Below are 27766 nucleotides of genomic sequence, written 5' to 3'. Positions count from 1 at the left end.
TCATTCTGGAGCAGCACTATCCAATAGAAATACATGCATACATATTACATACATGTAATTTCTTATAGTTCGACCAAAACAAGTAAAAAGAAACAGGTAAATTAATTTTAATGTTTTACTTAATCCAATACAGTCAGAATATTTCAACATGTAATCAACATAAATTATTGAGATATCTGAAGTGTTTTTCATGCTAAATCCTTGAAATCTATTTAGTTTACACTTGTAAATATGGACTAGCCATATCTCAATTGCTCCCTAGGCACAGAAGGCCAATGTCCCCCACAGTAGGCAGTGTAGGCCTAGAGTTAGCTCAGGAGTGCCCAAACCCAGCCAGTCCTCCTACCTGGGGCCTGATCCCTCCTGTGGTCCCTTCCCAAACTCCAAAGCTGGCCAGTCATCTTTCTGAAACAAACAGACCCAACCCTAATCCTGTCACTCCCCAGTTTAAGAGGTCTCTGATATCTCCTACCCTTGTGGGACAAAGTCTGAACACCTTGGCATGATTTTTAAAAACCCATCACAATTCAGCCCCAATTTCTCTCTTTAAAAAAAAATTTTTGTTTTAAGTTTATTTTTGAGACAGAGAACTAGTGGGGGAGGGGCAGAGAGAGAGAAGGAGAAAGAGGAGGGAGGGAAGGAGAGACATAGAAACTGAAGCAAGCTCCAGGCTCTGAGCTGTCAGCACAGAGCCTGAGGCAGGACTCGAAGTCACGAGCCTGAGATCATGACCTGAGCCAAGGTCGGACACTGAGCCATGAGATCATGACCTGAGCCAAGGTTGGACACTTAATGACGGAGCCACCCAGGCGCCCCTGACCCCAATTTCTCTTTCAGAGTGTTCACCTGTCTTCTCTACCCTTGCATGACGTGGCCACAACGATAGAAACCGTTCTCTCACACAACAGGCTTTTCTGTTCCTCCTAGCATTTTTCTGTCCCCACTCAGAGAGGTCCTTGAAGACTCATTCATTCGTTCGTTCATCCATTCTTTCAAGGAGTGACTACTAAATGTCAGGTAGCGTGTGGGCTCTTGTACCCAACTCAAAGGGCTACAAGGAGCCTCTTTGGCCAACTCTTACCCTCTCCACTGCCCCCCCCCCCCCGCCCCCCAGCCACCACTGACGTCAACCCCTCTCAGCTCCACCTGGGCTCTGGTTTTAGTTTTAATCACCCATCTGTGTGACTTGTTCACCAATCCTCCCACACCTTCCCCCAAGCCATGGAACGCCCATTCTTGGTTATTTCTTGTGAAGGCTCAAAACATCGAAGAGGGGTGAATGACCAATCAACCCCCACCTCCTCATCGGAGGAACTAAAGCACAGAACAGAGAGGGGACCATCCGGCCCAAAGTCCTCAGGCAGAAACCAGGCCTTCGCCAACCGCGAGGACTGCTAGGATCTCGCACAGCTCTGCGACACGCCTCGGACCCGGTGTAGGGTTAACTAACCTACACCAGCCCCCGGCCCCCGGCCCCATCCCATCGCTGCCAGCGTGTCGGAGAGGGTCCCGGGAGCGAAAGGGGCAGGCCGTAGTGGGGCGGCGCCCGCACCCGCGCCGTAGGCCATGGGGAGGAGGCCTCAAACTTAGGTTGCGGAGGATCGCACGTACGGGCGGCCAAGCCTAGGAGGGTGCGGCTGCTGCTGCTGCTGCTGCTGCGCGGCGGGAACTACAAATCCCAGGTGGCGCGGGGACACAGAGGCGGAAGGGGTGGGCGTGGGCGTGGGCGGGGCGAGGAGGGACGGGCCAGAGCGGCCGGAGGGCCACGCTCTGGCTGCAGGCACTGCGAGCGGGAGACCATGTCCGGGAGCAGCAGCTGCAGCCAGACCCCAAGCCGGGCCATCCCGGCCACTCGCCGGGTGGACCTCGGCGACGGCGTGCAGCTGCCGCCCGGGGACTACAGCACCACTCCCGGCGGCACCCTCTTCAGCACCACCCCGGGAGGTAGGCGCGGGCTTCGGGTGCTCGCCGCGCGGGAGGACTGAGTGGGCAGAGCGGGAGGGGTCGGGAGTGGCCAGTTGGACGGGGCGACCGGGAAGAGGGGCGCGATGACTGGAAAAAAGGGCACCACGGACGCAGCGAGGGTCACGAGCGGATGGCCGCTTCCCATTGCCTGCCCTCTGAGTGCGTCCTCCGAAGCCCCGGCTGCAAACTACCCCAATTCGTTTCCTCCTGGGAGAGACAGCCGAGTCCCCCTACCCAGACGGATACGCACACTTCCAGAACAACCACATGCTGAGGTGTGCTGCCTCTTGTGGGTGTGGGGCGTACTGAGGTAAAATAGCTCCGGCTCAGGGTGGCCTGGGAGCAAGCAGAGGCCTGGCCTGGGGTTTTTAGGGGATGGGATGGGCGTTCTTTTTTTGGGGTAAATGACTCTTGTAGAATCCCTTTTTCCTTCCCGAGGCGCCCCCAGTTTTGCGTTGGGCCTCCGCCTCTGACGAAGGATTTGGGCCGAGGGCTCTCTCCTCCAGCAGCGCCTCACCTGCACCTGTGGCAGGTTGCCCACTTACGCATGTGGGATCTACGCAGAGGGACCTGGGGCCGCGGGCAGGACTGTGCAGAAAAACACGTTCTTCTGTCCAGGGGGAGGGGGAGCCTTGTGACCTCCCTGAGTGTATAAGGAAGAGGAAACTGAACTGGCACGGGTTGGGGCCAGCCTTAGGCTGCCCCCGGGAGCCAGGCATTCCTCCCAGCCCGGGAGCCCCGGCGCACAGGCGCTGATGAAACCTGCCCGCACGTTTGCATGATGAAATCCTCGTGGCTCACCACTTCCCTGCCATCCCCGCGCTGCCCTCAGCCCGCTTTGCTCTTCTCCCCTCCCCTAAGCCCTCCTCCACCGCTCCTGCCCAAACTACCCAAACTACTCGAAAACTACTCGCAGACAGTGGCGCTCCGTTGAGAGGCACGGGTGCAGGTGGAGCCAGGGGAGCAGCAGCGTCGCGGGCCACATCACATGCTTATTTTCTCAGGCTGCGGTCCCGCCATCAGCAAGCACAGCCAGATCCGAGGTCTTGAGCCGTTTGATCCAAAACATACAACGTTAGAACTGTTAGGAATCACAGATGTACTTGTTTCATGAGGCCCCAAACTGGAAAACACATGTCCCTTGTCCGATGTCACACCGTTTTCTCAGATTGAACGAGAAATACTATCCAAGTGTAGAGGGGAAAATGCTCTCTCTTCTATTAAAAATGATCCAAGGAAAAGTTCTCAGTAAGCCTTCTGTCCACCCTTGACTCAAATTCTCTTTCCATGCTATAGTTCTTTTGTAGTCCATTTGGTCTGCTTTCTCTGTGTCATACTGTGTCCGCCAGGATCCTTCCTGACAGTTTTGGGGTTCTTCAAGTGAGGGTGTGCATCTCTGATCTTTTCAGAGTGGGCACTGAGGCAACCCTGAAGGCTCAGAGGTGCCCTTTTCTGCACTCTTTATTGCTGGATGGGGACAAGTCAGATTGGAAGGCACAGCCAAGGGCACTGTTTACAGGGAACTCTGATCTACTTCTCACCTTGGACTGGGAAATGGGTTTTTTGTTTGTTTTTGGTAAACCTCAGCATATCTCCCTGCCTTTGAAAGTCTCTAGTTGGGAGAGAGGGAAAGGGGCTCTGAGATCAGAGTGTAACTCTGTTTCTGAAGCCAACTGGAGGGAAGCTAGCAGTGCCAGGAGCCTAAAGCCAGCTTTCTTGTCCTGGAGTGTCCAGCAGGACAGGCATAACGCACAGGCTGTAACCTGGAAAAACACACCTTGTTTTTGCCAAAGTCAGCCAGTCTGGTCTGCCTCAGTTAGCCAAGGCTTGGAGTCTTCCTCCAAAGCCCGCTTCACCCTACTTCTTTGCCAGGGCAAAGAAGCTTAACCTAAGGAAAGGTCATTTCTGGCACCCTTTTGCTCTAGCCTTGAGTGCTCTTTCTCATTCCTCAATATACATGTGAATTACCTGGAGACCTCATTTTAATGTTTATTTTTGAGAGAGAGACATAGCGTGAGAGGCAGAGAGGAGTCACAGAATTCGAAGCAGGCTCCAGGCTCTGAGCTGTCAGCACAGAGCCCGACGTGGGGCTTGAACCCACGGACTGTGAGATCGTGACCTGAGCTGAAGTCAGACGCCTAACCGACTGAGCCACCCAGGCACTCCACCCGGAGACCTCATTTTAAGTGCAGACTGTTGATTCTGTAGATTCTGCCATTGGGCCTGGGATTCTACACTTCTAACCAGCGCCCAGTGATTGATCTAAGTACTACACTGAGTACTCAGGAATGGGTAGAATGTGACTTCCCTCACCTTTGCAGACCTCAGGGTCTGGCAAAATGCTGCTGCTCTCCAAGTAAACTTCTTTTGAGGTTGGGTTTGGCATCAGCCCTCAAACCAGGCTCTGGAGAGAGTCTGCACAGGTGCCCATGCTAGTTTCTTTGCAGGTGTCAGGCACTCTTGGAGTGTCCACAGGTCACTCTTGCTGGGAATGGCTCTGCAGTGTTTGTCCCCAGAGGACCAGGAGCTGTGGTTGATTTGAACCATCTCATTCCTCAGGCTCCAATTTACTTTCCATGGTCATTAACCTTTCACAGGCTAAACCACTGATCTGATTAGAAGTCTGGAGAACTTCAGAGAAATTTGTTGAAAGGAGTGTTGCATATGAATGTTTGAGGCTTAAAAATCACCAGTGACACCATAGCCCCACAGAACCTTTGAATGGTCAGAAACCTTCCACCCCTCTCCCATCAACCTCCATGTTCCCCATTTCATGTTGGATTATTTGACCCCAAAGCCACTAGGGTTGCTTGGCTGGTAATCATACCTAAACCCTGTAACTGGGTAAGGTTAATCAGAGGTAGGCAGGTGGGGCTGCAGGTGTTAATGGCACCCTGATATAGACAAACAAAGTCTATGCCCAGAAAGCTTACCTTGGAGCAGCTCCCAGGTCTTTGGCTATAGGACAGACAGTGCTGGGAAGAGGAGGAGGTGGCCTGGGCACTGAAGCTACAGCATAGCCAGTGTCCGGAGGCCTCGGTCACACAGTGGGAAATTATGTCTCCTAATTACCCAGGGTCGACAGTAACTCTGATGAGACTAGGGTCTCATTATTCTAGATGGGTTAAAAGAACTTGGACATTAAGGCAGTGAGGGAAATGTAATGGGCCCTCTTCTCCCATTGAGCTGAGCTTCCTATTAAGACATTTAGAACATTCCACACTATGTCCCTCATTAAAGATTTTGACGGGGAGCCCTGGTGTGGAGCACCCCAGACTCCCTCTGATGCCCACCAGACTCAATGTGTTTAAGGCATTGACCACATCCAGAACCTGGAAAACAATCTGACCTCAAGGGCTTGGCTTGCTACTTAGGAAGATGAAGACACACCTGAAATAGAATTAGGAGCATCAAAGTTGTAGCCATAGAATGAGACAATTAGGCAGATACCCCCACCCTTCATAACCAGTAGAACTTGTATGATTCTCATTGTGAGAATTGCCTGCTCCAGGTCAGCAGCCTGCTAAGTCTTACATTCTAGCAATGCACACACAGCTGTGAGATTTTAATTGCCTTCACATTTTGTTGTTGCTTTTGTTTCCAGTATCCTCAAAGGATGGCAGGGCCTTATTTGAAAGAAGAGTTTGATCTTTTACATATTGATTTTTTTTTTTTTTTTTTTGAAAGAGCAAAAAAGTCCTCCATTACCAAATTTAGTAAAAGGACAGGCAGGGTGGTACCTTGTCTACTGTTGTCATCACGCAGTGAGGCCTTTTCTGGTGTGGGTCTTTAAAGTTTATTTATTTATTTTTGAGAGAGTGCAAGCGGGGGAGGGGCAGAAAAATCTGGAGCACAGAGTCCTATGTGGAGCTTGAACCCATGAACTGTGAGATCATGACCTGAGTCCAAGTCTGACGCTTAACCCACAGCCACCCAGGTGCCCCTCTTGTGTGGGTCTTTATTTGATATCCTTGCAAAAGAGCGGGGAAGGGGCAGCGGGACCGAAAAAAGGATTGCTTCCCAGGGCGCAAGTTTTGAACCAGGAGTGTTCATTTTCACGCCTACGTTTTACGTGTTCACACAAACAAAAAAACCTGTTGCTTTCTGGGCTTAGAGCCACGCCAGTGTTCTTCCTCCGTTATGATTCATGACAAATGAATCACATGTGCTTGTTTACATGTTTGTTCCCTGGGTAGATGGGAAGTTCTTTCCGAGCAGTCTTACTCATCTTTGTATTGCAGTGACTGAGTGCTGAGTCTGGTGTTTAGCAGGTGAAGAGTTGAAAAGAATCCTGGAACGACCGTATTCTCAGGGTAACCTAGTTCCTTTGCCACTGGGCCTGGGTCTGAGCTGGCTTAATGAAGACATCTGAATTTTTCTTTTCTGCTCTTTCAGTTGCAGGGCATAATTGCTTACCTTGGAATGTCCCAGGGGCAAGACTAACTTTCCCTGAACTTTGTCACTTATCCCAGTATTGCTAATACTACTTTTTCCAACTATTGCACAGAAAGTAGAAGGAGGTAGCCTTTATACTGAACGTGTCACTACTGGGGCCAGGGTCTCAGACACTGGGATTGATGCTCCTTATTTACTTGTTTGCACCCAACCTCACTGCTAGGCAGGAGTAAGTCACATCTGCCCAGGTCATTTGGATGCTCCAGGACATGGGCAACACAAGGTGTCTTGCAATCCAGTGCCCATGCCCCTGAAAGTTTAAGAGAGTTCAGATACTAGGCCCTGAGTATCACAACACTTAGTAACTTCAACAACAGCAACAGTAAATTCTTTAGGCTGATTGGGCATTTTCTGATGATCTCCCTGAACTCACTCATCTGGCTGCATACAGTTAGAAGCTAGATTGTCTGGGGCTAGAAGGTCCAAGATGGGCATACCCACATATCTGGGGCATTGCTGGGGACACCTGGAAGGCTGGGAGTTCTCTCTTTCCTCTGTATTCTATTAGTCAAAGCAAGCCACAGGGCTACCCCAGATTCCAGGAGAGGGGAGATACCAGCCTTGGAATGAGAGGAGCCTCCTATAGGGACAGGGATGGGAAGAGTCACGGGGCCACGTTTTCAGGCAGTCTTCCACAAGGGCCAAGCCTCAAAGAGTGGTCCTTCGAGGGAACTTAACTGCCCATCCTGCTGTGTGGCCGCTCAGGGCCAAGGCCAGGTATTAGAAGCAGACCAGAACTGCAAGCCTGTGAATTGACTCTTGGGTTAAGAACTGAAGACACCTTCCTGAAAACACAGAGTTCTCGATCCGATGCCCCGTTTTCAAGGCCTTATGTTCAGCTCCACAGAGCAAACTATGCGGGTGGCATTGATGCCAGGCCACTGGGCCATACCTTCCACTGTGTGTCATGCCCCTCCTTGCTAACTGCTACCTAGCCTGCCTCCTCTTTCCTCCTCAAAGCAGCTAGGCTTTGGGAACTCCCTTCAGAGGAGCCCACGCTTGCCCACCCTGCCCAGCACTTCCATCTGAACATCCTTGATTTTCTGGAGCGCTGGCAGTAGGATGGAGTCAAGTTCTGAGGCCAGCGGTCCAAAAATGCGTAGGAGTGAGAATCCCAGGAGGTGCAGGTGCAGGTGGGTTCAGAACTCCCCTTGGTTTCCTGGTGACACATACAATGCGGAGGTTAACCAGGTCTTTTGCCTTAGAGAGAGTGCGTGTGTGTAAATCAACTTCTCTCTTCTGGTCTTTGGAATAAAAGGGGAAGGCAGGCCTATCTTAATTTGCTCAAGCGGCCATAACAAAATAGCACAGACTGCGTGGCTTAAACAACAAAAATTTATTTTCTCACAATTCTGGTGGCTGGAAGTCCAAGTCAAAGTGCCAGAAGGGTTGGTTTCTCCTGAAGCCCTTCTTGATGGTTACAGATGACCGTCCTCTTTGCTGCCACTCTATGTGGTGTGTGTGGTATCTCCCTCTCTCTCTTATAAGGACACCAGTATATTGGATCAAGGCCCTACCCTAACAGCCTCATTTTAACTTAATGACCTCTTTAAAAACTTTATCTCCAAATTCAGCTACATTGAGGCTGGGAGTTGGGACTTCAGCATATGAATTTGGATGCGAGGGGTTGGGGGGCAATTCACACAAAAAACAGAGCCCCTCCTCTTTCCAACCACAGCTTTTCTTGCTGTGTAAAGGGAGGCATTTCAGATGGAGGCTTAACCTGCTTGGCCTGGGTGCATTTTGAAATGTTTGGTTGGGGTGGGTGTGAGGGGGGTGAGGGAAGGGGAAGGAGCTTGGCCAGCCCTTAGAATAATTATTCCAGCTATTTTGTTCTGCACATTTCTGTAAAAACTTTGTCCCTCCCACTTAATTTTCAAAAACAAAATTTTTATTTTGATGTTTATTTTTGAGACAGAGACAGACTGTAAGCAGGGGAGGGGCAGAGAGAGAAGGAGACACAGAATCCAAAGCAGGCTCCAGGCTCTGAGCTGTCAGCAACAGAGACCGATGCGGGGCTTGAACTTACAAACCACAAGAGCATGACCTGAGCTGAAGTCAGACTCTCAACCAACTGAGCTACCCAGGCACCCCTCTCCTGCTTAATTTTCAAATAAAACAGACTCTTCCTCACATGTCAGGGCCTCAAAGGGAGGGACTAGTGAGAGGGCCCTTTGTTACTCACTGATTGCCCTCATTTGGTATTTGAGGATCTTCATGAGATTCCCGGCCCCTAAGAAACTTCCAGACTTTGGTTCTCTTTGCAGAGCTGGTAGGGCCAGAGATGAAGAAAAATCTCAGACCAAGCACACCCTGATTGTCTCCCCAAGATTTTCTCCTTGACAAGGTGGCTCTGCTTGCTAAACAGACTGCTCAGCAAGGAAAGCCACCCTGACGCATCGAGCTCCTGCCTGGTGTGTGGCGGGCGGTTGGGAGCCCCCCCACCCACCCACCCGGTAGACCCCGTGTGTTGGCCTCCAGGTTGACACAGAGCCGCTGGCGAGAGCTGAATGTAAAATTATCCGGAGTATTTTGTTCACAGGCTGCTGGCTTGCATCCGAACGAACGTAGGCATTTGAGCCTCCCCCAAGCATGTTGTGAAACACTCTCCCTTTCCCTGGAATGGGAACAGCAGTTCTAGGAATTCTGTTCTTGTACTCTGGCTCGGCCTCACGTCCCCCCCCCCCCCCCCCCCCCCCCCCCCTGCCCAGGGGAAGAATGTTTCCATCAGGAGAGGCGCAGGGGAAAGTGAGGAACAAGCAAGGCTCAATTTACAGAAATCCCTGCCAGCCCCATTTTGAAGCTGAGTGTGGCTACTGTGGGAAAATGGAGAAGAGATCAAGGCCAGCCTCTCTCTCAGGGAACATCCTGTTCTGGCCAAACACTCAGAAGAATAGGTAGCAGTCTGGAGACCCCTGGAATGTTCCCAGTTGCCCGTGCTGGCTAAGGCACGGTAGCCTGGTCTGCCTTGCTAGTTTTAAACAGAAGTTGGTGTTTAGGACTGGAGGCAGTACAGGTTAGGTCTGCCCCCTGGATCGCCATGGAGGGGACAGCCTTTCTGAGCCTCAGCTTCCTGTCTGCCAGTTGAGGATACTGTATCTCCCTTGTGGGGAGTGGGGGATGGGGCACTAAGACCTGGCCTGTCAGGCTATGAGCAGTGATTTAATCTCCACACTACTCCTGTGAGGTGTGGATTTTGTTAGTACCGTCCTCTTAGAGCTGCAGAATTCAGCGGCCCTTGAGAGTTGAGGGGCTGTTACACGGCACACCCAGGTTTGAGCCCAGAACTTGTGCCTCCAAGCCCCGTGCTGTTTGCACCGCACTGAGCACCTGCCAACCAGGAGCTCCTAAAAATAATGGTAGTGTATCAGACCTGGAACAGACCCTAAAGATTACCTACAAAGCCTGGCACATGGTTGGTACTTTAAAAATAGTTTGAATGAGCCTAGTACACTGCCCTTGTTTACAAGTGAGGAAAACAGACCCGAGGGGAATGTCTGCATTGCTTTGTACATTCAAAGAAACTGCTGTCACCACAAAGCATGTCTTGAGAAAAAATACCATTCTTGGATTTGGCGCACATCTGAAGTTTTCAAAGTCCCAAATGACACTGGTTACCAAACGTGCCGAAGCGCATGTTGGTTCTTGAAGCGTGTTTCCGTGGGCCAAAAATAGGATAGAGGGTGCCCTTACCCTACCCCTTTCACCCCCAGTCTCTTTTTCCAGGGTTGCTTACCTCCCCTCTGATTCGTCCCAGCTCTGACCATATAATTGGTCCCTAAATCATGTCATCTGAAGCTGTGCCAGTCATAATAGCTAGGATTTGTTTGCTGTTGTATTCCACACCATAACCCTATGATGTAGGCACCATCATCATCGTCCCCATTCTACAGAAGAAGAAATGGAGGCACAGAGAGATTGAGTAATAACTTGCCCAGGGTCAGTAGAGTTAGCAAATGGGAGAGCTGGGTTTCTAACCACTAGACTGTATGGGGAGAGGAGCTCGTATTCATCCTGGCGTGTTGTACCCACACCCTCTCTCTACAGGGCAGGTAACTCTTGCAGCCCGCTGGACTTAACATCTTCCCCACATGTGTTTATGTGGTGACGTGTTTAAAAGGCTTTCATTTTGGGGCGCCTGGGTGGCTCAGTTGGTTAAGCGTATGACTTCGGCTCAGGTCATGCGCTCAAGGTCCGTGGGTTCAAGCCTGCTTCAGATGCTGTGTCTCCTTTTCTCTCTGCCCTTCTTCTCTCTCTCAAAAGTAAACAAACATTAAAAATAAATGAATAAAAAGGCTTTCACTTAGAAAATAGACTCAGTTCTTCTCTACAAGTAGTTCAGAACCAAACCTGACTGCTACCCCAGCACCCAGCAGGATCCCAGCTACACAAATGGTTTGAAGCATGAGGGGCGGGGGTCTGCCTCTGTCCTTTTCCTACCCTGCTGGGAGGCAAGTTCTGGATACCCCTGCTCTGTACCTCCAGTTTCTCCAGTCTAGACCACCCTCAGTCCATAGACCCATTCCACTTTGGGAGAGTGCAGAATTGGGGTGACACTGATTTCTCTGGATGCCTCTGACTTTTGGAGGGCTTGCTGTCTCTGTCCACACTGGCACACACAGGGTAGATCTCTCCCCTGTCTCTGATCCCCACATATGCCTCTGCTCTCAGACTTTACCCACTTGACTATAGTTGTTTGTTTACATATCTTTCCAACTAAATTCCGAGTGAGATCAGGAAATTGTTCTTTACATGCCTAGCACTTGGCATGGTGCTGGTACAAAGGGGTTCAAATACATGAGACCAACACACCTGTTTGGGGATGCAGGATCAAGCAAAGATTGATAAATGTGTAGGTGAGGGTTAACACTTGTCCATGGAGGTTAACACTTGTCCCTGGATTGGTCCCTATCCTTGGATACATGTCCTGGGAGTTACAGTCTAGCATGGACAGGGCCTAGCACACAGCCCAGAGAGGTGCTGGAGGGACGGGCTCACCACTCCACTTACCCTGCCCAGCAGAGAGCCCCCTAGGCTTTTTGTGGGGAGTGGGGGGAGTCTACCTAGTTCCAGTCAAGGCCATTTTCACTTGACTTACTAGAAAAGACATTCTGACCCTATATCCTTATTTATTTGTTTGCTTAATGCCCTATGTGTTAGAGTTTTGTATTAAAAAACAAAATATGCTCAGTGTAAAAGATGTTCGTTGTGCCTTGATCCTTATCTCACCCCCAGAAGTGACCAGACACAAAATACATACAGTTCTGTGACTCTTCCACACAATATGTTGCAGACAATGTGCACTTGTTCCAAATAGTAACCACACAGCACCGAATTATAGGTCTGATCCATAATTTAACCTGTCCTTTAATTTAAAAAATAAATCAAAGTTTTATATACATACATATGTGTGTGTATAATTATATAATTCTATCTTCTTTTGTATGTACTTGATTTTTTTCTGTAATACAAGTATGTGAACATTATTTGTAAATTGTTTATGTAGGTAAGTAGTTAAATCTCAAAATTACTGAAAGCCTCCCAACAAAACAGTAACCCCGTACCTCTCTCCACCCCCATCTCTTTAAAAAAAAATTTTTTTTTTACATTTATTTATTTTTGAGAAACAGAGTGAGACAAAGCATGAGTGGGGGATGGACAGAGAGAGAAGGAGACACAGAATCCGAAGCAGGCTCTAGGCTCTAAGCTGTCAGCACAGAGCCCGATGCAGCGCTCAAACCCACGAACCGTGAGACCGTGACCGGAGCTGAAGTCGGACGCTTAACCAACTGGGCCACCCAGGCCCCCCCCCCCCCATCTCACTCTTTAGATGCAACTAACATTTTTCAGCCCTTTCTTTGGGGATTTACTTCCATATTTCTGACTTTTTCTTGACTTTTATTGATAGTTGAGGACTTATTGTTTGTACACCCTCATCTCTTTTTTTTTAATGTTTACTTTTGAGAGAGAGAGAGGGAGAGTGCGACCTGGGGGAGGGGCAGAGAGAGCGGGAGACACAGAATCCGAAGCAGGTTCCAGGCTCTGAACTGTCAGCTCAGAGCCCGACATGGGGCTTGAACTCACAAGCTGTAAGATTGTGACCTGAGTCGAAGTCGGAGGCTTAACCGACTGAGCCACCCAGGTACCCCTCTCATCTCTTCCTATTCCCTAATTTAATTATATCACAAATTTAAAAAAAAATACACATTATTTTTATTACTATGGCCCTTGATGAGCCAGGTAGTTAATTATTGTACAACTTAGAAAAATAGAGTTAATAATTGCTTCATTTTAAAATGTAATTCGTTTTCAGGGGCCTGGCTGGCTCTGTTCGTAGAGCATAGGACTTTTGATCTCGGGTGTGAGTTTGAGCTCCACATTGGGTATAGAGATTACGTTTAAAAAACGTGCTTACACTCACTTTGAGGACCCCAGGTTCAAAAGTAACAGTGTTGGCCCTACTTTGGGGTCTAAGAATAGGCGTGATGGGTGAAGGACCTGGACTGTGGCAAGTAACCTGTTACAGACTTACAAGGTGGCTATTTGAGGCTTCTGGTGAAATCTGCACATCTGTGCTTCATATCTGTTTCCTACCCTCTAACCCACACCTGTGCACTTGTTCTGTGGTTCTGGTGTCTCATAATATTACTGGGTAGCCAGAAACAGGTGCAAGTGCGTTGAGGTTTTTGCTGTGTTTAGCATGATCGGCAAATTGTGAAAATGTAGAAACACACAGAAAAGGTCCAGTGCAATAAAATAAATGCAGAGCTGGAAGTGGACTCCCTGGGGCTGCTAGACTTGGTATGTGGGACTGTGAGCCTGTGATGAGCTTCTCGTCCCTGTATAGATGCAGTGTTCTTAGCCTTAGTGGAAAACCTTGGTTTGGTGGTTTCAGCCTAGGGGGGCAAATAGATTGTAAAGGACAAAGCAGTATCTCGGTAGCATAGACCAGTGCTAGCCCTGTCTGTCTATTGAAATAGAGAAATGGACTTAGCTTAGCCACAGAGGTTTAAACTATCTGGTTGCCCCATACATTGACACAACCCGGGGCTCGGATACACAGTTGTATTTAGTGTTTTGTGGTCTGCTAGCCTTTCCAGCCCAGGAGCTTTTGGACAAACCTTTGTCCTTGTGTGAGGTTCGTTGTTGGGATTTTGCGTTTGTTTTTGTGAATATTCCATCCCTGAGCTTTGCAGGTAGACAGATGTGATGCAAAACTCACATTCTGAGGTGTTTCTTGCAGCAGAGTAATTGGTTTGCAGGAATAAGTCACGCTTTTCCGCTCAAGGGGGGGGAGGGGTGGTAATCCATGGGATAAGCTAAAGTTAAGTTGTTAGAAGAATTTTATTGGAAATTTTAGCTTTGAGCTTTGTTGCTCTAGTTCCTGAAGTAACTTGGAGATGCTCCTCAATTGTCCATCCACTGCTGTGATTCCTTGGGTCCCACCCATTCTTTTACTTTAAGAGAAAACAAGTAATTGTTGCAGGAGTGTCTGTATTTTACAGCTGCCCTTTATAAGAAGCACTTTTTCCAAATAAAACAATTTTTTAAAAATGTGCTTAGTTAAAGGATGCCTGGGTGGCTCAGTCAGTGGAGCATTTGACTCTTGATTTCGGCTCTGGTCATGCTCTCACAGTTCATGGGTTCCAGTCCCACCTCGGGCTCTGCGCTGACAGTGTAGAGCCCACTTGGGATTGTCTCCCTCTGTCTCTGCCCCTCCCCCACTCACTCTCTGTCTTTCAAAATAAATAAACATTTTTTAAAATTTTTTTTAAAGTTTTTTTTAACGTTTTATTTATTTTTGAGACAGTGAGAGACAGAGCATGAACAGGGGAGAGTCAGAGAGAGGGAGACACAGAATCTGAAACAGGCTCCAGGCTCCGAGCCGTCAGCACAGAGCCCGATGCGGGGCTCGAACTCACGGACCGCGAGATCATGACCTGGGCCGAAGTTGGCCGCTTAACCGACTGAGCCACCCAGGCGCCCCAATAAACATTTTTTTTTTAATGTGTTTGGTTTTCATTCAGGTAAGTCTCCCACACCCTCCAGTACCTCTAAAATACTAAACAAAATACAGTTTTACACACAAATTCGACTTGTGGATTTATCAGTACATTCTTTCCTTCTGTCCTGAACTGACAGGGTTTGGTGGCTCTAGAACGGCTCTAGTAGCTGCTGACATGAGATCTCCTGAAGCCCTTCATCTTATTCTAATTTTGTTACAATATTCATCCTGTAGCTTTCTGAAAATGTTTCTATTATACTTTTACTTGGTTGGTATTTGGCTGGGTATAAAATGAGGCCAAAATGAATTCTCCCTGGAGATTGTGAAGGCATTGACCCACCATCTTCAGGTTTCCAGCCTTGCCATTGAAAACATTTATGCCATTTTTATTCCCAATCCTCGCGTGCACCTGCTGTTTTCTCATCCTTTCTGGAAGATTTTAGGATCTTTTTATCCTCAGTGTTGTGAAATTCTACAGTGAATGTTAAGTTGGTGTTTTTAATTCATTACACAGGATACTCAAGGGGCATTTCAAGACTGATCTCTTTCAATTCGGGAAATTTTTCTTCCCTTTTTGTCTTTTTAGGTAAATTCCTCTTAGCAGTTTGTCTTTTCTCTCTTTCTTAACTTCTTGTTATCTGATGCTGGATTTCTAATTTGGTCTCTTTTTGCCTGTTATTTTTGTCTTTCTGTTCTTTAAAGTCTTTAAAAAGTTAGGGTGCCTGGGTGGCTATGTCGGCTAAGTGTCTGAACTTCGGCTCAGGTCATGACCTAGCAGTTCAAGGATTCGAGCCCCACATCGGGCTCTGTGCTGACAGCTCAGGGCTTGGAGCCTGCTTCAGATTCTGCGTCTCCCTCTCTCTGCCCCTTCCCCGCTTGCGCTCTGTCTCTGTGTCTCTCTCTCAAAAGTAAATAAACGTTAAAAAAAAAAATTCTCTCCCTCTATCCCTATCTCCCACTCACTCTCTCTGTATCTCTGTCTCTGTCTCAAATAAATTAAAAATATATATATTCTTAAAAAAAAGGTCTTTAAAAAGTTGAAAAGTTTAAAAAACAGTAAAGTCTGGGGCGCCTGGGTGGCTCAGTTGGTTAAGCGCCTGACTTTGGGTCACATCGTGATCTTACATGAATTGTAGCCCCACATCAGCCTCTGCTAATAGTGCGGAACCTGCTTCGGAACCTGTCCCTCGCTCTCTGCCCCTCCCCCATGTCTGCTCTCTCTTTTTCTCTCTTAAGCTTGAACAAACAAACAAACAGTAAAGTACCTTAACTGTTTCCTTCTGTTGGTTTGTTTGGATCTCTCCTTAGATGTAAGCTTTTCTCAGAAATGTATGGAGACATCTGGCTGGTTATATTTAAGAGTTAGGCACTCCAGAGCTGACTGGAAGCCCTTTGTGAGGTCTGGAGGCTGGTGGGTTCAATCTGGTGGCTAGCTGGTATTTTTCATTGGGAATCCCCTTCCCAAAATCAACTTCTTTTTTTTTTTTTTTTAATATTCTGCATTTTTTTTTACGTTTATTTTTATCTATTTTGAGAGAGAGAGCGCCCACAAGAGCAAGCAGGGGAGGGGCAGAGAGAGAGGGAGACAGAATCCCAAGCAGGCTCCTCACTCTCAGCACAGAGCCCAACATGGGCTTGAACTCTGTGAACCAGAGATCATGACCTAAGCTGAAGTCAAGAGTCAGATGCTTAACTGACTGAACCACCCAGACACCCCCCAAAATCAACTTCTATTGCTCTTTATTTTTGCTGTTTATTCTAAAGCAGAGCAGGGAGGGGGGTGTGAGGCTCACCATTCAGGAGGTCAACCTAAACTTAATTTCTCTGTCTCCCCTCCCTCCTGGGGTGAGGGACATAGGGGAACTCTCCCCATTCCCATTTTCCATGTTGACTCTAATTCCTGAACCTTCCTGGGGTTCTTCAGAACCCCGCTTCCTGGTGTAATGTCCACCCCTACCTCCCTGCATTAAAATTTTTTTTTTAACATTTATTCACTTTTGAGAGACAGAGAGAGGTAGAGCATGAGCAGGGGAGGGGGAGAGAGAGTGAGATACAGAATCGGAAGCAGGCTCCAGGCTCCGAGCTGTTTGTTAGCACAGAGCCTGGTGCGGGGCTCGAACCCAGGAACCTCCCTGCATTTAGATGCCACCCTCATCCTCTCTGTTAGAACTATTCCTCCATTCACTTTCTGTCTCCATGTATTGTGATTTGGGGTAACAGTTTGAGCCCCACTTGCTGCCAACTTGAGTATGGGCTTCTGTTTCTTGTTTTATTTCTCGGTGTTTATGAGACTTTTGAGAGAAGCATCAGGGAAAAAAGTGTCTTGGCTTTGCCATCTTAGAGCCGCCTGGATCCTCAAAAGCTCTTCATGATCTTGTTTGTAGAAGCTTAATGGAGTTGGATCATGTTCCCTAATATAGAGAGAAAAGGTAGGCCCTCGGCTGAAAAGGATTATGTGGAGACCACGGGTGTGATACCCACATACCCCAGAAGACCACACCTGACCAACACCCAAGGAGCTGCCTGCTGCTCAGCGCTTTGTAGGGACCTTGGCATCCCCCCCGCCCCCCACCGGTTTCCATTGCCTGTTCCTGTATGCAGGCCAAGTCCCCAGCTCCTGGAGACTGCGTTTCAGCCAAGGGTACCTATTTTTGACGATATGAGACTGTGTGTTTTGCTGTTTGCCTCATCTGTGGGAGACATAGGGAGTTTCCAGAAGATCACTGTTGCCATGTATTGGTGGATCCCATGAAGGGACAGGGGGAAAAAAGGGTTAAAAAGCTAAAACTGCTTCCACAGGAAACATTTCCACTACATTGATCTCCAGCTCACATTCCTCACTGACCCCAGATGAGTCAGTGGGGGTTAGTGGTCCCCTCCTAGGCTTGACACCTTGCCAGCTGACTTTCTGAACACCACTGTTCCTGCCCCCCACGTGGCCTCCCTCCCCAGCTGAAATACTCCCACAGTGGGCATCTTGGGAACCACCTCTGCTGGCATTTGGTTTCTGGATTTTATTAGCACAAATGAGGATTCCTATTTTTAAACAAGTGCCCTACCTAGGTGGAGGGCAAGGGGCACAGAAGTTCTTTCTTTTTCTCCTTTAAGTATAATTAATGACTTAAAAATCGCCCGGTATAGACCCCCAAAGAACTGAAAGCAGGCTCTCGAAGAGATAGTTACACACCCAGGTTTACAGCAGTATTATTCACACTAGCCAAAAGATGGAGGGTGAATAAACAAAATGTGGCATATCCACACAATGGAATATCATTCAGCCTTAAAAAGGAAGGAAATTCTGAGACATGGCCAACAATGTAGATGAACCTAGAGGACATCATGCGAAATGAAATAAGCCAGTCACAGAAAGACAAATACTGTATAATTCCACTTATACGAGGTACCTGGAGCAGCCCAATTCATAGATACAGAAAATAAAACGGTGCTTTCCAAGGCTTAGCGGGGAGGGAAATGGGAGTTGCTATTTCATGGGTGTAGAGTTTCAGTTTCGCAAGATGAAAAGCATCTTGGAGATTGGTTGCAGAACACCGTGAAGGTACTGAACACTGCTGAACTGTATACTTAGGAATGTTTAAGATGGTGAATTGTATGTTATTTGTATTATTCCACAATTACAGAAAAATTTCTGGGGGCTAGTGGCCTTTAAAGAGCTTCTCCAGGAGTGCTGACCCCCCTCTTTTGTTTTTTGAGACCCTTGGATCTCCAGCTCTTAGGTTCCACTCAGATGGGGTCAGTTCCCTATTCTGTGGTAAACAAACCAACAAAGAAGCAAAGCTGGAGGGAGGCCAGGACAGGGGAGACTCTTGCCGAGCCTTGAAGATTAAGAAACAGAGAAGAGTGGTCCCTCTCTGAAGCCAAGGCATTTACCCTCAAGGAGAAGGCACTGTTGTTCTCCATTTGTAGCCCACTGGGCTCACAGCCCTTCATGTTACAGACGAGGAAACTGAGGTTCAAACGGGGGAGGAACAGAGGTCTGTGTGCACAGGGTCACACTACTGGCCAGTGGCTGAGCCTAAAATGCAGCCTGGGTTCTGTGTTCTTTGCTTTACACTGTCAGCACGGAGCCTGCTTGGAATTCTCTCTCTCTCTCTCTCTCTCTCTCTCTCTCTCTCTGCCCCTCTCTCTCTCTGCCCCTCCCTTGCTTGCACTCCCTCTCTCATTCTCTCTCTCTCTCTCAAACTTAAAAAAAAAAAAAAAGAAAGAAATGTGAACTGTGAACTTTAGCCCACATAGTGATGATGAACAAGACTCAACTTCAGCATCATTGCCTCTCAGCCAAGGAGAGCAAGGCCTGGGTAACTTAGGGCCAGAGTCAGACTAGGACATCCTGCATGAGTAGGCCAAGTGCACGTTTTGGTGTCTCTGACCATTTTTCTGCTCTTTAGCATCCTAGCCCTCAGCAGAAGGACCCCGACCCCACGCAAGCCTACTCAGAGCCCAGAGATGCGAATGAATTCCTCTCTAGGATGCCACTCACAGAGAGCCAGTGCTCAACATCTGAGACGGGAGTCCCTGCTGTTGGGACAGCACACTGTCATAGCCTTTAAGTGAGGGAAATACTTGAGGGCTATTGATAAGGAGGGGCATTCCTGAAGTCTAAACCATAGCTTCTAGCTGCTTCTTCAGGAAAATACCAAATGGTGGATGACCTTGGTGCTGCGGAAATGGGAGGCCAAGAAGGCTTCCACAGAGTCTTGGGCAGTGGCATCTGTGGCCAGGTTGGGGCCGTGGAGCTCCAGGAGGCAAGGCCAAGGACAAGGAGTGGGTCTGTATCACCAAGCTGGGCCGCCTAGTCAAGGACATGAAGATCAAGTTCCTGGAGATCTGTCTCTTCTCCCTGCTCATCAAGGAATCTGAAATCATTGACTTTTCTTGGGGGCATCCCCCGAAGATGAGGTTTTGAAGATTATGCCGTGTAAAAGCAGACCCGTGCTGCCAGTGGACCAGGTTCGAGGCATTTGTTGCCATCAGAGATTACAATTGACACGCTGGTGTGGATGTTAAGTGCTCCAAGGAGGTAGCCACTGCCGTCCAAGGGGCCATCATCCTTGCCAAGCTTTCCATCATCCTGGTGCAGCAAGGCTGCTGAGTGGGGGGGAGACAAGATCAGCAAGCCTTATATTGTCCCATGCAAGGTGACCGGGTGCTGTGGCTGTGCTGGTGCGCCTCATCCCTGCCCCCATGGGCTGCACTGCCACCCTGGGCAACTTCACTGTGGCTACTTTTGATGCCATTTCCAAGGTCTACAGCTGTCTCACCCCTGGCCTCTGGAAAAAGATGGTGTTCACCAAGTCTCCCTATCAGGAATTTACTGGCCATCTTATAAAGACCCACACCAGAGTGTCTGTGCAGAAGACCCAGGCTCCAGCTATGGTCACCACATGGTTTTATACAAGAAAAGTAAAAGGAATTAAAGCTTGTTAAAAAAAAAAAAATCAGGAACACCTGGGCGGCTCAGTCGGTGAAGCATCCAACTCCAGACCTCGGTTCAGGTCATGATCTCACGCTTCATGAATTCGAGCCCCACATTGAGTCCTGTGCTGACAGTGCCGAGCCTGCTCGGGATTCTCGCTCTCCTTCTCTCCCTGCCCCTCCCCTGCTTGCAGTCTCTCTCACCCAGAATAAATAAATAAATATTTTAAAAAATATTTTAAAAGATCATAGCTTCTAAACTCCGGGCACTTATTCCCTCTGCGGTTTGCATTACAGTTGCAGCTTGCATTCTATATTAAGTATTTCTCCTTATATCTTGTACCTTTTTAACTTAGTTTTTGTTACTTTATTTAATTACATGCATTATTTATAACATACATACTACTATATTAAATTATATCCTGTTATGTATTGAAAGGAAACTTGATATCACGACCATATATGGAAAACCTGATCCACTTACCATAAATAGAAGGTAACTATAAAAAGAAATATGACACCAAGAGAGTTTTAAATTCTATCTGGATTCCACTGCCTGCTGAAGGCTTTGAGCCTGAGACCTGCTCTTTGTTGAAAAGGAAGAATCAGGAGCGTGAGCAAGGTGTTTAAGATAAGTTACTAGTACCACATTGGTGCTTTAGAGGTAATCCTGATTAAATAAGAACCCAACATGAATCACCTCTCATTAGTCACTGTTCTTTGATGAAATCAGCTGATTCTCCCACCAGAATCCCGGGTCCTGGACTTTAGAAAATTCTCCTTTTTAAGGTATCACTCAGGCAGCCATCCTCACAGGATGGCGGGATGGGATGGGTCCAGGGTGTGGGTGAAGGACCAACTCCCTCAGAGGGAAGGGAAGAGGGAGTGGGTAGAACACAGACCATGTGCGAGCCCTGAGGTGCAATGACATGTCAAAGCAGGTGTCACAAGGGGACACGCATAGCAGGAGAGCCTTTGGTGGGAAAGGTGGAGCCCATGTGGCACTCCTGTCCACAAAGCCCAGGAAGGGAAGTGTTCTCATTTTTACTAGTCTGGGGGAGTCACTTAATTTTCTGTTGGCTCATCTGTAAAATGGAGTTAAAGGTTCTGGATATCCCTGGGGCACCTGGGTGGCTCAGTCGGTTGGGCATCCGACTTTGGCCCCGGTCATGATCTCACAGTTCGTGGGTTCAAGCCCCCTGAGTAATAACACTAAGCACTGGTTAGGTATTCAAGCCCCACATGGGCTTTAAGGAGAGAGCCCTGGATGTGCTGATCCGAGGGGAGGAAGCATGGCATGGTGGCCTTGCCAGGCCCCTCTTCCATCAATGTGCCCCACATGATGGCGTTGGTGGTTCTGAGGCAGCAGAGTAGGGCTGCAGCCAGACACCTGAATCTGCATCACTCCTCTTTTCCTTTTTTCTTTCCAAATGTTTATTTTTGAGAGAGAGTGCTAGCGGGGGAGGGGCAGAGAGAGAGGGAGACAGAGGATCTAAAGAGGGCTCTGTGCTGACGGCAGAAAGCCTGACACGGGGCTCGAACTCAAGAACCGTGAGATCATGACCTGAGCCGAAGTCGGACACTCGACTGACTGAGCCACCCAGGTGCCTTCCCTTTTTGTTTCTTTTCTTTTCTTTTTTTTTTTTTTTTAAAGTAGACTCTACCCCAAAGGTGGGGCTCAAACTCATGATCCTAAGATCAAGAGTCTCATGCTCTACCAACTGACCCAACCAGGTGCCCCAGTCTCACTCCTCCTTGATCTGGCTTTTGCAGAAAAACTTGCTGCCTCTGCTGCAGCCATGCCTCAAAGATGTGGAAAATGCACAGGCAGGAGGTTTGAGATGGCTTTTCCAATGTCCCTGCCTCCTCCCAGGTACCAGGATCATCTATGACCGGAAGTTCCTGATGGAATGTCGGAACTCGCCTGTGACCAAAACACCTCCACGAGACCTGCCCACCATTCCTGGGGTCACCAGCCCTACCAGTGATGAGCCCCCCACAGACACGAGACAGAACCACCTGCGCAACAGCCCAGAAGAGAAGCCGGCAGGTGGTGAGTGGCCGGGCTTGGCCAGGCTCTCCCTCGGGAAGGGAACATATGCAACCTGTGGATCCCCTTCAGAGAGGAAATTTCACGGGGGGGATTGATGGTGGCTGCCCCACCCTCTGTGGAGCAGCTTAGAGTGCAGAGGTGGCGTTGGGGGACAGTATTGTCACCAGTGCCAACTTTCCACGTGCAAGGGGCCCAAGAACTCCAGGAGAGGTGACTTGGCCCCATCAGGTAGTCTAATTAGTGGAGAGCTTGTTTGAAATGAGGGGGACTCCACACAGCAGCTTTCATAAATAAGTATAACCCTTTGTATCATTGTATTAAAGCATTTCTGCTTGTCTGCCTCATGTGGGCCACACCCACAATGTGCATGTGCAGGAGAGGACTTCTCAAAGATACGGTGTACTTGCCCTCTAGGAAATCACATGTCTGCAGGATCAGAAAGGCATCCAGGATGGCTTCTGTCAGGGTATTGGTCCACTAGTGGATTCTTGATGAAGACATGTAGAAACCGTGCAAGCGGTTATTTCTGCAGGTTTGACACTGGGCAGCTAGGTCCTTCCTGGTATCTCTCCCCACCTTCCCCCTAAGTAATCAGAGCAGCCACCCTGGTAGAGGGCCGTGTGAATGCACTCTTTGTGGTATCATGACTAGCTAGCCAGAACGTCTGAGTGCTCCCATTGTGGGAGAACACAGTGTAAGCACTTGCAGATGACCTGAGTCAGATTGGAACCCTCTGACCCTTCCCCCGGAAGGCAGTGCACCAAGCCCAGACAGGAAGCAACTGGGACCTCAGGCTGGGCTGGCCCTGCTGACAGCAGCAGAGCCCATGTACCCAGGGCCTGCAGGATGTGATTCATAGTTACCCAGCGAACCCCACAGCCATGACAGGCAACCCTTGCCTTGCCTTTCCTTTCAGACTTGGACAAGAGTGGGAGGGAGGCAGAGCTGGGCACACACAGAGCCGAATGAAGGACGGCACCAGGCAGTGTGGCTCCCTGCCTTTCATTAGAGGATGCAGAGAAAGATGGATAGATTCATGTGGTCAGTAAGGTGGTGCTTCCCAGCCACTCACTTTTGCCTCAAACCAAAAACCGGAAGTTGAGGATGAAGGTGGTCACACCTGACATTGCTGAGCCAGCACTGCCTGAAGGCTATCCCTAACCCCTCCCAGTTTCTGGAGCAGTGATCCCCATAGCAAATGCAATGGTGGCCCAGAGGTGCCCCAGGCTGACAACCCTTAACCCACAATAATGGCCTAAGAGTTCCATTGTGACGGGGTGGTAGGGATGGACATAGTTTTTCATTTTGCTGAACAGGCTATTAGCCAAAGCTCCTAGCCTTGGACCATATATTTGTGTAAATATAACCAGAAGAAGTGGCCAGTTTCCCCGTGGGGGCCAGAGCCGGCATCTCAGTATATAGAACCAGAGAACAGCCTTACCCAGGAGATCATGAATGAGGCAGCTCCATTTCAGAAAACAACTTCCTGCAGCATGAGTTTCTTGGAGATTTTTGTGGAAAGAGTTAGGGTGAGGGCAGTGAGTAGCTGAACTACCAAAATAACTCCTTTACTGCAGAGTCAGGCTATTCTGCAGGCAATTGGACATATGCCTAGTAGGTTGTATTACCATTTTCTAAACCACAGCTGACACAGTTGCTCAAAAAAGTTTTATGTTTAAGGAATATTTTTCTGTGAGGTTGTGTTTTTGTTTTAATTTTTTTTTAAGTTTATTTGTATATTTTGAGAGAGAGAGAGAGAGAAAGAGCACGACTGGAGAAAGGGCAGAGAGAGGAGAGAGAATTCCAAGCAGTCTCTGCACTGTCCGTGCAGAGCCTGACACGGGGCTCAAACTCATGAACTGTGAGATCGTGACCTGAGCTGAGATCAAGAGTCAGACGCTTAACGAACTGAGCTACCCAGGTGCCTGTGAGGTTGTATTTATGTCAAATCCAAGTAACCATTCACTTTTATTAAAAACAATAAAAATTGGCTCAATTGGTTAAGTGTCTGACTTCAGCTTGGGTCATGATCTCGTGGGTTTGTGAGTTTGAGCCCTGTATCGGGCTCTCTGTTCTCAGTGTAGAGCCCACTTTGGATCCTCTGACTCCCTCTTTTTCTGCCCCTCCCCTGCTCATGCTTTCTCTCTCAAAAACAAATAATACATTTTAAAAAATAAAAATCAGTGGTGGCTGGGTGGCTCAGTTGGGTTAAGCGTCCAACTCTTGATTTTGGCTCAAGTAATGATCTCACGGTTGTGAGATCAAGCCCCAAGTCAGGTTCTGCACTGGGCCTGGGGCCCTGCCTAAGATTCTCTCTCCCCCTTGCCCTCTGCCCCTCCCCCGTTTTCACATGCATGCTGTCTCCAAAAAATACAATTTTTACTTTATGTTTTTTAAATATTTTTGAGAGAGAGAACGTGAGTGCATAAGTCGGGGAAGGGCAGAAAGAGAGAGGGACAGAGGATCTAAAGCGGGCTCTGCACTGACAACAGAGAGTCCTATGTGGAACTCGAATTTGCGAACCATGAGATCATGACCTGAGCCACAGTCGGACGCTCAACTGACTGAGCCACCCAGGTGCCCCCAAAATAAAATATTTTTAAAAAACAATAAAAATTGTATGAAATTCGGGACTGCCACTTCTTCTGTGGGGATACCTGGTCTCCCTTCTTCCTTTGGGACTAGGGAAGAGAGCACAGCTGGACAGGGAAACTTCAGGCCTGTTTCTAGGAATTCCTAGTGGAGTTCTGCCCTCCCTCCATTCTCCTAGTCTTGTAGGAACAACAAAATGAAAAATAATAAACCATCTCACTGGCTTCTAAAATGTGAGCCCTACCATTCACCCATTGCTTACCTGGCCATCTGTCCCTTCTCTCCCCAGGTGAAGAGTCACAGTTTGAGATGGACATTTAAAGGACCAGCCATTGGATTGAGTGATGCCTCTGGGCCCCTCTGGCCCTTCTTGGGAAGAGTAACACCAGCCAGATCTTTTGCAAGTTCTAATCCTGGGCAGGCGTTGAGCTTGGGGCCGGCCATCCCGGCCCTCTGCTCCCTTACTCAGGGCACCTGCTCCCCCTTCCTCTTCGTGAACACCAGCAGATACCTCCATGTGCCTCCATTCATGCACCCTAAGGGGAGTGACTCTCAGGAGCACACCCTGCAGCCCAGGGCCAGGAACTGGACATGGAGGAGCCCTTCTGAATGATTGTCCGGCTCTTCCAGCCCCATCCGCTGGGGGCACACCCACCCCTTCCTTAGGTCGGTGTTGTGGGAAAACTGCCCTCCCCTCCTTCCCTAAGAGAGGAAATAAAAGCCACCTTCGCCCTAGGGCCAAGAGTTGGCCCCTGTCTGAGCTCTTTTCAACTCCATGTGGATAACTAACCCCAACTACAGTTTGCATGGTGCCTCTAAGCACTTTCCTATACTTTTCCCATTGCTTCTCACACTGAACCTGTAAGGTAAGTAGGCTAAGTGTTCTCCTCATTGTACAGCTCAGAGAAGTTAAAATCACATACCAGTAAATGACGGATGGCACTGGCTTTGAGCTGTGCTGCTCTCCATCTCTTGTTGTTCAGTGCTGGGTGTGATTTCTTTTCTGGGCTTTGTCCCCCAAGCCTGTCAAGTGACCCGGTCACCTTCATTCTGTCGCCCGTTCCCTGCAAGAGTCAAAGGGGAAGAACCTGAACCTTGGCTGATACAGGCATGCAACCCTCATATTTGTCCAATGATCCCTTCATGTGAGCTGTCATGGGAGGGCACACACATGAGACAGGTGCTCTGTTTTGAGGATTTCACTGACACACAAAATTCGTCCCTAGGGAAAGGGAGTATAAAAGAGACTGTATAGGATTGGTTATCAGGGAGTGGTCCGTGCAAGTAAATGCTTCATGGAGGTGATGCTACAGCTGGGTCCTGAGAAGGAGTGGGCTGGGGAGAGGCAGGGGCCCAGAATTGCCAGGGTCAAGTGATCTTGGGGAACCAGGACATACGAGGACGTGACATCAAGTTGCCCGCTTTAGCCAGAGCAGGTAATTTGTGTGGGTGGGGACGGCTTGTATAAATGGCCATAAAAGGGCCAGATTTCTCAGGGCCTTAAATGCCAGGCAGAGGTCTTGTGGAGAAGCAGCAGGTGTTTCTCATTATAGGATATGCTGGGCATGGGTGGCCTTTGGCAAGAGGCAGTGGTTGACTTGGACCTTACAGTTCTGGACTCATAACACTTGTCAATCTACCATTTGGGAGCAGCAGGCCTTAGTGGTCAAGTCCTTTGCCTGACCTTTTCTACAGCCAAGTTGGGAGTCCCCTCCCCCCACAAGGACTGTGAAGGCAGCTGGAATCGGTGTGCCTGGTGAGGGTGTGTGGAAGGGCCCAGCCATAGCGGCATGTTGGCTCCAGGCATACAGGATACCCTTTTCTTATAGATGGAAAGTGAGACTGGAGAAGTCATCAGAGCAAAGACAACAACGGAAGCTCTAACTAGGTTCAGCATGGAGACCAGTCAGCCTTCCCCATCCCTTAGCTTTCTAGTAAAAGCATCTTACTCTCCCCTCCTGACATCCAACCTGAGGTCTTGCCCACAAGTCTACATGGTAGATCTAGTCCCCTTGGTCCTACATCTTACGGTCCAAGAAAGTGTGAAAAAGAGGCTTCTCTGACAATAAGGAAATCATAAGTTGTACGCCTTTCCCACTGAACAAAAGCATCCTTCAGGAAACAAAGGTGTTTCTTGAACATCATTTTAGCTGGGTGCTATGGAGTGGCCAAGATCTAGGACAGTCCCTGCCCTCGAGGAAGTTAAAATCTTAGGGAGATAAGGCTCCCCAGGCCCAACTGAACATCCCAGTGTAGTGAGTCGTAAAGCCTTTGTAGAGATACCCTAGGAAACCATCAGAGTTTGGCCTGCCCACCCACTGACATCACCAACAGCACTGTTTCTGGCAGTTGGGACCCCAGTGACAACTGTTAGGACAGACACCACATGCTGTGAAGCAGGGAATACAAAGAAGTGTTTCAAGCTGTGGTATATGTTTCCAAGGTATCGACCCAGTCTGGAGACAAGAGTTGCTACGAATAGGAAAAGTACACCTAGAAACATCATAAAACGATACTTCTATGTTTGTCCAGTGTGGTGGTTATGCAGATGCCATGAGTTAAGGGAATCTGAGAAGTCTTCAGAGAGGAGGAGGGTAGGACTTGATCCTAGGAAGGGCCTTCCCTGGGTCATGAATGGCCTGAGGTACAGGGGCCAAGAGCAGTTTAGCTGGAGGAGTGTCACAGCTGTTGGGTTTTCCATACACAAATGAAGAGGCCAGGTCAGGGGCAGTGGAGACAGCATATACTGGGAAAGGAGGCTTGAAGGCACTTGGTGCGGTGGAAGGCGGAAAGACGTGTCCTGGAGGTTTCTGGTCTGGGTGACCCAGAAGAGTGGTCAGAAGGGAATGCTGGGTCAGGAGTTGCACAGAATAAACAGTGAGAAGGCTAAAACCGGAACCTCGGGGAATGTTCCCAGGGAACACGAGCGGAGTAGGGACCTCGACTGCCAGTGATTTTTCCAGCCTCCGTGCTGCTGTTGGCACAGCTGTGGGCATCCCTCCAATTCCCAAGAAGCTAGATGAGGTCCTGATGGAGGCTGTCTTTCTACTAGCATCCTTTTGTGAGACATTCACTGTGGAAATGACGCAAGGAGTGGCCCAAAGACACATAGCCAACCAAGGAATCCCATGGTATTTCAGGAGGGGCAGGGTTCATTAATTAATAGACCTACATGTGGTCTTTTCCAGCTAAAATCCAACTGCATTCTGACTTAGCAAGCCTTTGCTAAGCCCCTTATCTATACTCAGCATGGTGCTAGACCT

At 48.7% G+C, this 27766-nt stretch overlaps 1 protein-coding gene and 1 pseudogene across 1 annotated transcript; both read left to right on the top strand.

Annotated features, from left to right (window-relative positions):
* The first annotated feature begins 1747 nt into the window (after positions 1-1747).
* On the top strand, positions 1748-26653 carry EIF4EBP1 (eukaryotic translation initiation factor 4E binding protein 1). The gene is made up of 3 exons (XM_042934882.1): positions 1748-1944; positions 21732-21911; positions 24793-26653. Exons 1-3 carry the CDS (start codon positions 1800-1802, stop codon positions 24822-24824), a joined length of 357 nt encoding a protein of 118 aa, XP_042790816.1. The 5' UTR covers positions 1748-1799; the 3' UTR covers positions 24825-26653.
* LOC122217200 lies at positions 19101-19896 on the top strand (annotated as a pseudogene).
* Positions 26654-27766: the final 1113 nt, after the last annotated feature.

The sequence above is a fragment of the Panthera leo genome, chromosome B1 (genome assembly GCF_018350215.1).
Source record: "Panthera leo isolate Ple1 chromosome B1, P.leo_Ple1_pat1.1, whole genome shotgun sequence".
In the NCBI taxonomy this organism is placed as follows: Eukaryota; Metazoa; Chordata; class Mammalia; order Carnivora; family Felidae; genus Panthera; species Panthera leo.
This window is presented reverse-complemented; position numbering and strand designations above follow the sequence as displayed.